The 14307-nt window shown below is 46.5% G+C and overlaps 2 protein-coding genes across 2 annotated transcripts in view; both read right to left on the bottom strand.

The window, feature by feature from the left end:
* Positions 1-2620: 2620 nt before the first annotated feature.
* Bcl2l10 (BCL2 like 10) lies at positions 2621-5784 on the bottom strand. The gene is made up of 2 exons (XM_051197410.1): positions 5359-5784; positions 2621-2743 (listed from the first exon to the last, which is right to left on the bottom strand). Exons 1-2 carry the CDS (start codon positions 5782-5784, stop codon positions 2621-2623), a joined length of 549 nt encoding a protein of 182 aa, XP_051053367.1.
* Positions 5785-8992: 3208 nt separating this feature from the next.
* Gnb5 (G protein subunit beta 5) overlaps positions 8993-14307 on the bottom strand; it is a 30585-nt gene continuing 25270 nt past the window's right edge. Inside the window, exons 9-11 of the mRNA XM_051197957.1 lie at positions 11700-11796; positions 10811-10977; positions 8993-9063 (exon numbers count right to left, since the gene is read on the bottom strand). Of these exons, the coding sequence (XP_051053914.1) occupies positions 9052-9063; positions 10811-10977; positions 11700-11796 (276 nt within the window). The 3' untranslated portion in view covers positions 8993-9051. The remainder of the gene's footprint in view (positions 9064-10810; positions 10978-11699; positions 11797-14307) is intronic.

Raw genomic sequence — 14307 nt, 5'->3', positions numbered from 1 at the left:
TCACAACTGCCTACAACTCCTGGTCCAGGCGATCCAAACCCCTCTTTTCATCCCCATGGACACCCATACAAATGTGTGCACACAGATACAGACATATGGACATAAATTTAAAAAGAAAATTTTAAAAACCTCACAAACCAATGTTAGCCATTGGAGGAGAGCCTGTAACAGCTGCCTGGCACAAGGCCAGGCATGAAGGACTCAGGGCAGGAAGTGCCAAGCAATGGCTTCAGAGAAGGCCTGCTTGGCTGCAGAGAAGGGCTGAAGACACAACACAGACCCCTGGCCTTATCTAGAAGATGACTCTACTTTGTAACTGTTACCACCAACTCAGGGCACGTGGCTACATGGTATCTAGGAAGCCAAGGAGAAAGAAGCCATCTGTTATCTGTATTTTAAGCACACAAGTTGTGTTCCCTCAGTTCTTGTCCAGATAGTTCTCCATGTTTTCCCTTTGCTACCCTAAGGTTTCACCGTGGAAGGAGCTGGAACCCCATGTCTTTCTGGTAGGAATGCTGAGTTGCGCATCTGCTAAGAACACTTCAGTCGAGCTGTAGCACACATGCCAAGCCTGCAGTTACCACAGGGTGCAGCAATCCCTAGGCTTGCAACCAAGAGTGCTGAAAGCGTAAGTCCACATAAAAACCCATAAAAGCACGCCCGGAGCACTTCATTCACACTAGCCAGTGAGAGCCACCCACATTCCTGCTAGCTGTGTGTGGTAAACACCATGCAGCATTAGCCTTGCACAGGAGTGAAGTCCTGACATGCCACATCGTGTGGAAACCTAGAAAACCCTTGGCTGAATAAGAAATCAGACACAAAAAGACATGAGCTGTCTGGTTCCATTGATAGGCAGTGTCCAGAAGAGGCAGATCCAGAGGCAGAAGGTAGATTAGTGGTTGCTGGTGTTGGGGAGGAGAGGATCAGAAGAGTGTTAATGGTGTGGGGTTTCTGTTTAAGTGATGGAATTAAAAGGGTGATGGTGTACGATACTGCAAACACACTAAAAGTCACTCAAGTGCATGCTTTAAAATGCTGAAAAGAACTTTGTGTTGTGTGAATCTTATCTCAGTACAGATGCAAAGAACAGAACTGTCAGTGTGTGATGTTAGGAAGCAGTCCCTCCCCTCTCAGTTACAGACAGACAGACAGGCACCTACCGAGACACTGTCAATCTCTGGTTAACACTCACCTGGGGAATGGAAGGACACAATGAAGGGGCTATTGGTGCCACACCCTGCTCATCACCCCCTTCTCTGCCTATTGCCTGAGAATTGGTTTAGCTGTAGGCCTGTAACTGTAACAGAAAGGTATCAAAAGAGAACCCCATTTCTGCTACATGGGCCATGATTTCCCTTCTCCAGAGACTCCAAAATTGGAGTTTCTCTAGACATCTCACAGTAGGAAGAGGGAAAGAAGGCCAGAGATCTAGCTGAGCAGATAAAGATGACTGCCACCAAGCCCGATGACCCAAGTTCGAACCCGGGAAACTACATGGTAAAAGGGGAGAATCAACTCCTTCTAGTAAGTTGTCTTCTGACCTCAATTTATACTGTGGTACAACACACACACACACACACACACACACACACACACACACACACACAAGCAGACTCAGTATTATGAAATACAGGTTAATAATGGCCAGTGAGACTAGGACGGCACATTGCCTACCACCCTACAGGTTTCAAGCAGACTGACAGGCAGGAGAATAGAAGGGGAAAGAGAATGATTTAAGGACTTTCATGTAGATTACATGTTTAAAACAAATCGTCAATAAGGCTGGAGAGAGAGCACTGGCTGCTCTTCCAGAGGACCCATGTTTGATTCCCGGTAACCACACGATGCTTATAACTGTCTGTAACGCCTGTTCCAGGGATCTGACACCCTCTTCTGGCCTCAAACATACCAGACACATATGGGGTACGAAGACACTCATACGCATAACATGAATATACATTATAAAAATAAAAATTAACCCCTCCCCCACAGCAATATAAACCATACCCTGGTATATAGTGAAGGAGACAATAAAAGGAAAATTATCAATATAAGCCATTCCCAAGAACAAAAGTCTTGCTGAATTAGAGAAAAATCCAGTCTTTTTTTCTGAAAACTGTATATACATTTATTAAAATTTTGAGGTTACTTAAAACTTTATTAGAGGGGCACACTATAAATTCAGACATCCTGGGACCTGGGAATTAGGACCAGAAAGACTTAGGTTTCCAAGGAGTCCTTAGGTTTGGTTTCCTATTGCATTCCTCGGTGCTCTGGGATTTTGGTGCTTTAAGATTGATCCTCTGGCCTGGAACACTGGCTACTGAACAGCAACTCAAGAACCCCAGATAGCCAAATGCAGCAGCAGTACATCTCACGAGAAGACAAAGTTTCTTCTGAAGTTCTTCGGAGTGATGTACACATAAGACCATTTCCCCACTCTGTGAAGAGCCACTAGGGCCCCTTCCAAATGCTGGCCCCATCACAACCCCAGGACTCATTGTAACATGCAGGTAAAAATGTCTCTAGGCAGATTTCCTCAGCTCGTAATCAGTCATCTAAAATCGTCCCTTAGTGGGTCACAGTTAGGCAAGTAAAATCGTAAAAATTTTAAAACTTAGAATCTTTTCCAGATCATCAGGACAGCCATTGCAATGAAGCAGGACAGAAAAGTCTTGATCAGCAGTCTCCTCCAAAAATTGAGTGGTAAGGGACTCACAAAGAAGCTGCAAAAACCATCCTGCAAGGGGCACAAAAGGAGCATTAGACTGCCCCCTCACGAACAAACACAGAAGGCGGGGCTTAGAGGTGGCTCACGGGTTGAGAGCATCCTGTCTGACTTGTGTTCAGTTCCCAGCACTCACAGGATGGCTCACAAGGCTTGTGATTCCAGGTCCAAGGGGATCTGGTGCCCTCTTCTGGCCTCCATGAGCACTGCATGTACATGCCACACAACATATTCAGGAACTCATCCACACACAATAAAAATATCTAAATAAAAATTCACAGGAAGGGCTAGCGTAGACCTTGGAGGTCAAACATGTGAGGAGCACGCCAATGTCCAGTATGAAAAACACTCCAAAATACATGGGAGGTTCTTAGATCATGCCATGAAGTGAAAGGCATGTGGCTTCCAGACATCTCATATGATTTGTTCACAGCAGTTCAACTTGAGTAAAAGCAACCATCTAACTGTCCCATATGGCAGAGATGCCTCATAGCACCTCATACTTTACCTCAACGGTGATGAAAGGCATCTAGGAGAACGGTTAAACCCCCTTCCTCTCCGATACCTTCCCCACAACACTTGGGCATTCCCTTTTGACAGCACCTGTCTGTCTTGTATTCACCCTTGACCATCCCCCTACAAATCAAATTCTAAACCGTTTCAAAACATCAGGGTTTCATGGGTCACATCTGTGGTTACCCCTTTGATAGCTATCTTGATCCTCACATCCACAGTCCCCCTCTTCAGCACTGCCCATCTCAACTCATCCACACTGCTGTGTGTGTGTGTGTGGCATGTCACACAGGCTCATGGGGACAACATCCCTCCATTGTGCCAATACCAGCATCAGCCTCTGACTCAGATACCCCGAGATGGAGACATGCTGACTCCACACCGCCCCAACCAGAGCTTGAACTCAGTGCCTGTTACTCCAAGACAAAGAAGCTGGGAAGGTTATATTTGGACTAGAGTGTATTCAAGCCATGTTCATTTGTAGCAACTTCTTTCTCTACCTTCACAGCTTAAAGAAATAGCAGGTGCCTCATAGAAAGCCAGCCTGCAAATTTGTAAGCCTCTCTTCCCCAAGGGAGTTTACCAACCCCAAGCTACCTGAGGCCCTAGGCTGAACACATTAAATAAAAGGAGCCAAACCTTCCCCTGCTTCTCTGGAAGAGTGACAACCGGCATATATTCACCACTATGTAGCCTGGGACCTCCTCCTTCCTCTGAAGCTCATTAAGAGGGGTCTCCAAGTTTGTTTCATAGACCTAAACTCTACGCAGGGCCTCTGCCATGCTGTCCTTCCATGGGATTGGTAATTTTGCTAATGAGTCTCTTCCCCAAAAGAAAATCTGCCTTGACATTCCTCTTGAACCCTTCCCAAGTCTGAGAGCTCACGAGGGAGAGAGAGGAGCGGGGTGAGGAGGGAAAGGGGGAAGAGGAGAGAGAGGGGGCAGGGAGAGACATCAATGTCTCCATCTCTTCAGAGAGCTCAGAAAGGGTTCTCAAAAACTCAGCTGAAGTCAGCCCTCGGGCCCAGTGGAGAGCCATACATCAGGAGTAGGGCAGGCGTTACTGCTGACGCGTCAGGCGGCCTTTCTTTCTCAGGTGCTTTAAATACAGACCGCTAACAGGATCGTTTTTGTTTTTGTATAGCAGGTTTTAATGATTAACGCATTTATCCCATACCTTTGGTCCCTTCAGTTTTGATTCAACCCTAATGAGGACGAAGTAAAGACACCTGAGGCCAAGCTGAGCTTGTGGGCTAAAGTAGGGTAGAGGTTTGTTTGCTTGTTTTCCCAGTGGTGCTGGGGATTGAACCTAGGGCCTCACAGATGCTAACAGTCTACTCTGAAGCTTTAGTCCCATCCTGGGTGTTTTCCTTGAGCAGTAGCTCTGTGTAGCCGTCTCTTTAGCTTACACAACAGAGATTAAGGACCAAGAGAAAGCCCTGCCCAGCAGGGGAAAGTGCAGTGGCCAAGAAGGAAAGCTCCCACTCAGGGGCCCCACTTGGTGGTCACACACATTTCACAACCCCTAGGGCTTTAGTCTCCTAAAGAGTTAGAGAACGAGAGGAAGCTCCCGAGAGCCTGGGTGTCACCACAATTCCCTTTCCCCTACAGGGAATATCAGACCTCATAAGCCCTCCCTGAAAGTCCCCAGGGTAGGGTGAGGGTAAGCCACCCCTGAATGAAGTTCCATGAGAACTGTTGAGCAAGGGCAGTCTGAGTGCCTACAAAGAAATCCTTGGGCTGGGAACCAGGCTCAGTGAGTAGAGTGCTTGCCTGGCATGCTCAAAACCCTGGGGGTCCACATCCAGCAGCACACGAAGCCATCACAGTGACAGAGTCAGTAACCATAGCGCCCTGGGATGGAAGCAGGAAGACCACAGTGTCAGGAGGCTAAGTTACGAGCCCAGCTTGGGCTACATGAGTGCCTGACTTTAAGGGAAAGAACAGTAGAGAAAGAAATCAAAATCAGACTGCACGGTACAGCTGAAGCACTCACGGTCTCTGAAAAGAGCTCAGCACAGCAACCCCCTTCCCCCCACACCACCCCCAACACACACACACACACACACACACACACACACACACACCCCACCACTCCCAAGCTCATGCTCTCACCCAGCCATCGTGAGCCTTCAGCCAGGAGCCATGTTGTCCGAGGAGACGATTGCACAGCAAGCCTACTATGAGTTGGCAGTCTCGGTCCACTTGGATTTTATCCTTCTCACTATTTCTCTGGCGTTGACTCAGAATTGTCCCCGCAAAGGCCAAGAGCAACACCAGGCGGCCCCAGCTGAAGCTTTGTCCATCGGAGAGAATGGTGTCTGCCATCTGTGTCATCAACTCCACGCGGTTGCCCTGGTAGCCGAGGAAGGAGGAGAAGAAAAAGTGGTACCTCTGTTGGACCTGCTCTGCCACAGAGCGCAGCAAGGCCGCCTCGACCGATGTGGGCGGTGGCTCGGGGTCACCTGGCTCCCGCCTGCAGAACATCAAGTAATCAGTCAGCAGGCATCTAGTGCGTTCCAGCAGCCGGTCGTCGTCCATCCTTCAGCCTCTGCACCCGGCCTAACCCCACCCGGCTTTCTAGACCCAGTTACTTACTGTCTCCACCCCTAAGAAGTTTGGGAATCTCACTTGCACCTGTTGCAAGGAGAGAGGCCGTGATGGTGGGTTAAGAAACAGCTGGGGCCTGGAACTTTCTAGGGGTTGGTAGGTCCTCGACCTGTCATTCTCCTGCCTCGGCCTTCTGAATCACTGGGATTACAGCTTGTGCCAGCAATTAAGCCCAGCTAGAGTCTGTGTCTTAACTTGGTATTGACTGGAAAATGAGGATATATACATTGTTTTGCAAAGTGGCTGTTCTAGGCTGGAGGAGGCAATGAGGCCCAGCCCCTGACTCTTGCCCACCTCTGATCTACCAGATACATTCCCTAGAACCCTCGCTGCCCTCCTTTGAACACATCTCTAGTGCAGCGGTTCTCAACACTCCTGATGCTGTGGCTCTCATGTTGTGGTGACTCCCAACAATAAAATTTATTTTGTTGCTACTTCATAACTAATTTTGCTACTGCTATGACTCATAAATACCTGAAATTCAGGATATCTGATAGTGATTCCCAAGGTGGGGGGTGTCACAGGTTGAGAACCACTGCTCTAGTAGGTTACAGGTCTTCTTGGGGCTCCCTTTTGACTTCCTGTGATGCTGATGTTACCCCAAGTTTCCTCTGAGGTCCTTTCCCAGAGGTCACCTGTGCCCAGTTGACCTGGTCCCTGCCCACATTCTCCTAGAGGCCTGCTTTAATCCAGGGCAGACTCCCTGAGGAGCAAACAGAGCTCCCTAGAGTGTCAAAGTATAACCCAGATCCATCCTGTGTCCCTGGAGACTTTTTCAGGGCTCCTAAGGGACATTTAAATAATACTAACACCACACCAAAAATATATGTGGCGTTTCTCACAGTTCCAAAGAGACAACCGCTGAAGTGACAGTAGCACCCTGGTGGCTAGAAGATTGTCCTCGTTTGCACTCTGAGGTTCTCTCTGAGGAGCAGGGGGTCTGGGGCTTACAAAGGCAAAGCCAACACTAAGCAAAGAGCCTGGCGGAGGAGGGTAAGACAGGGAGGGCACCAGGCAGTCTGTGGATATACACCCCCTGCTCCTCAGGGACAGCAAATCTTTGGCTGGTCAGATGCCGAACCAGTTTTACCCAGGAATGATTACCAGTGTGCCAGGTGACCTCTGATTCCCAGTACTCTTTAAAAAAAAAAAAAAAAAAAAATCTTTTTAAAGATGGGATCTTGAGGCTGGGGCTGTAGCGTAGTTGCTTCGGAATCATGCTGGATAGGTTTGGTCCCAGCAGTGTGCCTATAATTTTAGTGCAGCCAGTGTGTGGTGCATGCTGGTAAACCCAGTGTTCCAGCACCTGAGAGGCAACAGCAGAGGGCCCAGAAGTTTACAATCCTACTGGGCAATGTAGCGAGTTTGAGGGCAGCCTGGGATACAGGAGAGCCTGTGTGGCAGTTTGAATGTATCTGGCCTCCATAAGCTCATAGGGAATGGCACTGTTAGGAGGTGTGGCCTTGTTGGTTGATGCACATTTTTAGTTCAGACCTTGAGGCTGAAGGGCACGCCTTTAATCTGGGCCACACCTTCTGTTGGAAGAGAGTCACACTTGGGGAGGGTTTTGAGGTCTTTTTCTCAAGCTTCCCTCAGCGTTGACAGTCAGTTGACTTCCTGTTGCCTGCAAGATGTAGGACACTCAGCTATTTCTCCAGCACCATACCTGCCTTCCTGTCTGCATACTAACATGCTCTTCGCCATAATGGACTGAACTTCTGAACTCTAAGTGAGCCCCTCAATTAAATATTTTCTTTACAAGGGTTGCTGTGGTCATGGTGTCTCCTCACAGCAATAGTAACTAAGATACCTTGTTTCATGAAAAACAAAACAAGGAGCAGTGAGATTGTTCAGCAGGTGAGGGTGTTGTTACCAAGCCTGAGGATCTGAGTTCGAGCCCCAGGCACCATATGGTGGAAGGAGCAAACAGTTTCTTACTGGTTGTACTCTGACCTCCACACGTGCTCTGTGGCATGTGTATTCATTCACCTGCATACACACAGAATAAATAAATGCATAGAATAATGGATAAATAAATATAAAAAGCAAAATAGAGCAAAACAACACACATACAATGAAAAGATGAGGTCTCACCATGTGGCTGAGGCTAGTCTTGAGCTCTTGGACTAAAGCCATCCTCCTACCCTCCTGTACCCCCCCATCCCTCCCACCAAATACCTGAATACCTGAACTTGCAAGCGTGTGCCACCACTAATAACATGACATTTTACTAAATAAGGTTTTTCTAAAAGAACAAACCTCTACATCTTTAAAAGAAAAAAGGAAGAGAAAACAGGGACCTTGTAATAAGAAGCAGCCAGTAGCATCTAGAAGGAATTGCTGATTCAAATAAAGACAGGATACCCCTTTGATAACAAAGACATTATTATTCATGACCTGCCCATCAGTCGTGTGAGCCCTGCTGTGCAGGACACCAGAATATTATTTACTTGGGCAATACCCACTTTAACTTAGGCATTTCTGATAAAACTACTAGCAGGCTTTTAAACCTGCTGAGTGTCTTGTCTTCCCACACCAGAAGGTTCTGTTTGCTCTTAGCACCATTTGTGCTATAAATGGCGACCAGTTTCCCCTCAAGTGTGAGGGAATGTCCCGCCCTAGGCCACAGCATCACAAGCTTGTTTTCTGCAAGTGTCTGCTTATTGTCTAAAGGCTTTCCCAGACAAAAACATTTCATCTAAAAAAAAAAATACAAATGAACAGGTTGAAAAAAAAGATACTTTTACATAAAAACAGTTTTAAAAATCTGTGTAGTCACATTGGGAACTGGAATTTTCTTCTATGACAGACCAGTGAACAGTCATTCTCACAGTCCAGAGGAAGGTTCTAGAAGCCACAGTCCACACCAAGGCAGACTGACAAATTCAAGGAAGCAATGAGGGACATTTAAAATGCTTATAAATGTGGAATTCTATTGGCTGGAATAACTTCAAAAACACATTTTTTTTTACAGAGTGTTGGAGGTGAATGGCATGAGGACTTGAAGGTACAGTTGAAGCGCCAAGGCCTAAATGAGTACATTGCCAGGGAGGGATGGTTTTCACGGTGACGCCGGAGGGCTGAGTGAGTGCTGAGCTGTGAAGTTGCTCCCATAAGCTAACCCATGGAAAGTCCTGGGCTCCTCTAGAAGTCACATCTACAGGGGAGGACACATTCTTCCGGTACACCGTGAGAGGATTATGCCCAAACCTGAGAAGACACAGATAGGTCAGTTTTAGTAGTTAATAATTCATAAAACTTGAGTTTAAAAGAGGAAATCAAGCTGCACACACACACTCATACACACTCACACACTTGCACAAAACACTCACACTCTTGCACACACTCACACACACTCATGCACATTCACACACTCCCACAGGCATGTACACACATGCACACACACATTCTCACACACTCATGTGCACACACTCATGCAATACACTTATGCACACACACTCATACAGGCATGCACACATGCACACACACTTATGCACATACACACTCATACAGACATGCACACACACTCACACACTCATACAGGCATGCACACACACTCACACACTTATGCACCCCCCCCCACACACATACTCATACAGGCATGCACACATGCACACACACTCACACTTATGCACACACACACTCATACAGGCATGCACACACTCACACTTATGCACACACACACTTATGCATGCATACACTCACACACTTATGCACCCCCCCACACACATACTCATACAGGCATGCACACACACACACTCACACACAAACTCACACAGCCCACTAAACAGGACTTCAGCATGCTTCACACTACCCCTCAGCTCACTGTCAGCAGGGCCCCTGCAACCTGCTCAGCAGCCACTGGTGACTCCCTTACACTGAGAACTGAACCATCTGCATCTTCCCAGCTCACTGTTGTTTCATTGTCAACTCACTACTCAGCTTTGTGTTTATAATGTTTCAAAAAAACAACAACAAACTTTATATATTGGTCCTAAAACTAGACACTCAACCTACTCATATTACAATAAATAGAAGATGAGGGAATGCTTGCTTCCTTCCTTCCTTCCTTTTGACTGCTTACTTTCTAAGACCTTATTAAAACATTTTCCACTCATTTATTATCTAGTGTGTATATGTCTGTACACTTGGGTATGTGTGTGTTATAGTGTTCACGCATATGTCTAAGGATAATCTGTGGGCATCAGGTCTCTCCTACCACTATGTGGGTTCCAGGAATCAAACTCAAGCTGCTGGGCTTGGCAGCAAGTGCCTTTACCCACTGAGATATCTTGCTGGCCCCTCTAAGATTTTCTTTAAAATCTTCCCCTTGCCCTCTGTCCAGCAGCATTAAAATTATTATGCTCCAAATACACCCAAGCCTAGCCAAATCTTTATCCAAAGACCCATCTCAAAGTAGACCCCTAAACCCTCAGAGAAGCCTCTGTCAGATTTGGGATCTTACATAGCCATGAGCAATGTGCTTAGCACTCCCATGCTCCAGGAACACCAGATGCCCACCTCTTTGCCTTTTGCTATGATGGTGGGACTCCAGGGGATTTGAAAGTCTGATCAAAGCCATAAGGCCCCTTTACTGCAATAGTGGTCACATAATCAATATATCATCCCTGGGGCCTTCACTGTCTCACTGGGGCCTGTGACCTGACACATGGCATCTGTGCTGGTGTGGAGAATCCTTCAGTATAGGGAGTAGCAACTGGAAACCTGTGGCTTACTTGAGGACAGAATCACAAATAATCAGACAACTAGGGGAAAACAAAACATCTGGGTTATGTAGCTCCATTATTCTTTCAACACCATGCCGATACTCTCTGCACACCTGTGTGAATGAAGCTCCTAACCTCCCAGAGACACCCCCTTGGCAACTGTAGTTCTGGACGTGAGAATGTTGGTTGGCATCCCATTTCAGGAAGGCCACCAGGGACACCTCTCTTACTCTTAGGGTGTGATCCCACGATCCTGAGCAGAATGCTGTCCCATCAGGAGAAACTCGGAGAGTGCTGACACGGTTTTCATGTCCAAACAGGATGGAGACCCTGGAGCCCTTGAGAACATCCCAGACATTGATGGTGTAGTCATTGTACCCAGCAAAGAGCAGGCGACCTGGGAGCAGAAGACATAATGGCCACACCAGTTCCTGTTTTTCCTTCCTTGACTGTTGTTCACTTGCTCACTCACTTATGAATTTATCCATCCATCCACCCACCCACCCATCCACCCTCCCACCCACCCATCTATCCAACCAATGAATATAGACTCATCTAGGCCCACTGTAAGGCAGGCAATGTATGTTATGTTGCCTTTGCAATTCAGGAGAAAGCTGTCACTGTCATCTGTGGAAGGCCTGGGACAGAGAGGAATATCACTGTAGCATCATGTGGTAGGAGCCACCATGCCAGGCTCATATGTGTGTAGTACTCCATTGGGTCCTAGGGGAAGCAGGAACACTCCTGCCATTTCTAACCCTTCAACTTGGATTTACAGAATTAAAGCAAGGTGATCCACGCTTTCAAGGGCTGGGCTCCTTAAAGTGGCTGCAATTTCGTTTGTGCGCAAAGGTGCAGACTCAGAACAGGGGAGTGTCCCATCAGCCCTGGCTTGGCTTCTGCTAGCAACCTCTGGGCTGTAGGCAGGGTAGCAGGGAGCTTGAAAGCACAAAGGGAAGGTCCAGGGGAAGAGGTGAAGGGAGGGGTATCTGAATGTCAGATGTGGCCTGAGCATATGACCCCACAGAAAGCTCAGTGATGAGGAGGTAGGCAGGGAGGTGGTTTGTTTTTTCCGTGTAGCCCTACAGTCCTGGAGAAGTTTCTGAAATAAAATGTTACCACTGAGGGAGAAGTCCACGCTCGATGCTCCAAATATGATACTCTCCTTGGAGTAGATGGCGACCTCTCTATCTGCCCGCAGGTCATAGAGGCGACACTGGGGTACAAAGAATCAGACAAAGGTGCAATTACTTCTGGCTTCAGCTTGTCAAAGTGCAGACCACAGAGCTACTATTGGGGACCAGCGAGAAAACCGGTTATTTTACCCTTCAGCCCTGTTTCCTGTTAATCTCCATGGGTCAATAGAGACTCAGAGAAACAGCAAGGATGGAAATTTTCTCCAGGTACAGAGATAAACATAGAACACTACTTTCTTTTCCCTGATGAAGCACATACAGTCATCACAGAACATTTGGAAATACTTACAAATTCATGCAGGACAAACTGAAAGTGGCCCCAAGTCTTAGAGGTATTTGCTAATGTCCATGATGTTCTTTTTTTGTGTGTGTTGTTTCTGGATACTTTTATGTCAACTTGACACATGCTCAAGTCATCTGAGAGGAGAGAACCTCAATTAAGAAAATGCCTCCCTAAGACTGGGTTGTAGGCCTTGGGGATTTGCTTAGTGGTAGAGCACTTGCTTAGCAAGTGCAACACCCTGGGTTTGGCCCTCAGCTCTGGGGAGAAGAAAAACTTTGGGTTGTAGGCAGGCCTGTAGGGCATTTTCTTAACTAGTGATTGATGGAGGAGGGCCCAGCCCACTGTAGGTGGGACCATCCCTGAGCTGGTGCTCCTGGGTTCTATGAAAACGCAGGCTGAGCAAGCCATGAGAAGCAAGCCAGTAAGCAGTGCCCCTCCATGGCCTGTGTCAGCCCCTGCCTCCAGGTTCCTGGCCTGTTTGAATTCCTGTCCTACCTTCCTTTAATGCTGAACAGTATGCAGTATAAACCGAACAAACCCTTTCCTCTCCAACTTGCTTTTTGGTAATGGTGTTTCATCACAGCAATAGAAACCCTACGATTATGTGGAAATAGATGTGTTGCATTGCTGTCTCTGTCAGCATTATGGGGTAAGCATTTTCCAAAATTAGCCTTCAAAGATGATGATTTACATGTCTGTCCAATATTCTCCATGTGGCTGTGTCTCAATCTGTGAGGCCAAAGCTAGCTCAATGTTCTTATGACTAAGTTTCTCTTTTACATAATTCTATGAGGAACATTTTTTTTAAAGTGGGAAGAAAGCTGATTTCTGAATATATTACAAGGGGCAATGGGTTGGGCAGCAACAATAGAATGGTCCATAGCCATGTGACAGACATTTTTATGTAAAAGTCTTTATATACATGTTGATGTCTGAAGTAAAAATTACATTTGCATAGGAGCAGAACCCTTAGAATAGAATTATTTCCATGGCATTGCCAAAATGTGTGCATTTGTGTGTGTGTGTGTGTGTGTGTGTGTGTGTGTGTGTGTGTGTATGGTTGAACATGTGTATGGGTGTGTGAGGAGGATAGAAGAGGGTGTCAGATTCCCCAGGACTGGAGTTACAGGAGGTTGTGAGCCAACTGAAATGGGTGTTGGGAATTGAACCTGGGTCCCCTGGAATGGCAGCAAGCTCTTTTAACTTCTGAGCCATCTCTTCAGCCCTAAGATTGCCATTATTATCACAACTCAATGACTTCTCTTGTAATGTCTTCCCTGGAAGCAGCTCAGAGGGAACAAGGCCTATTATTTAATAGGGTATTTGATATTTGTTAAGGATAGCAAGAAATGACATTATGTTTTCTCTTAAAAACACATGTCAACTTGGCACTAAAAACAAAACTGTTATAAGTGAATCTGTATTTAGGTAAGCAACTAATGCCTGAGAGTTTTAGATAGTTAGAGACATGGAAATATTTACAGAGAAGTCTGTTTTGTAGCCCACACTGGCCGTGAACTTGCTGTGAATATGTAGCTAAGGATGACCTTGAACTCCTGTTCCTCCTTCTCCCACTGCCCTCATGCTGTGATTACAAGCACAGTACCACCATGTTGGGCTTTAGGTCAGTGTTCTTAACAGAGAAAACCCTTAGGAAGAAGAGCTCACTCCAGACTGAAGACTGTCAGTGCATGATGGCATGCCGATAGTATGGAACGCCAGCAATTATTAAGAGAGAACACACAAGTGAAAAGTGCTTGTTAAGCACAGCAGAATGTGCACAAGCTGTCATTATGTAAAAAAGACAAATACACAAGTAGACAGTCAGGGCAGTCAGGATTCATTAAACTGTGTGTGGCTTTCCTTAGGAAAGGGGAATAATTTAACTTCATTTGTTTGTTTGTTTGTTTGTTTGTTTCAGGGACTACACATGACCATAAAATAAGTTTTTTAAAAAATAAAATAAAATGTTTGGTGGTGGGTGGTGCACACCTTTAATTCCAGCACTTGGGAAACAGAAGTAGGCAGATCTCCATGAGTTATAGGCCAGCTTGGCCTACAAAGTGAGTTCCAGGACATCTGGTCTGTTGCACAGAGAAACCCTATCTCAGAAAACAAAAACAAACAAACGACACACAGAGCTGAAGGGCTGGCGAGATGGCTCTGCCATCAAGATCACTGGCTGCTAACTCAGAGGATCGGAGTTTAAGCATCTAGATGATGGCTCGCATAAGTAGCTCCAGTCTTT

This window comes from Phodopus roborovskii, unplaced genomic scaffold (assembly GCF_943737965.1).
Source record: "Phodopus roborovskii unplaced genomic scaffold, PHOROB, whole genome shotgun sequence".
Lineage (NCBI taxonomy): Eukaryota > Metazoa > Chordata > Mammalia > Rodentia > Cricetidae > Phodopus > Phodopus roborovskii.
This window is presented reverse-complemented; position numbering and strand designations above follow the sequence as displayed.

Bases quoted from the DNA above. Each gene is read 5' to 3' on its own strand.
- Bcl2l10 (XM_051197410.1), bottom strand. From the start codon at position 5,784: ATGGACGACGACCGGCTGCTGGAACGCACTAGATGCCTGCTGACTGAT. The intron at 2,744-5,358 runs GTGAGAGCATGA...TGCCCCTTGCAG, and splicing joins TGAAGGCTCACGATGGCTGG to GATGGTTTTTGCAGCTTCTT.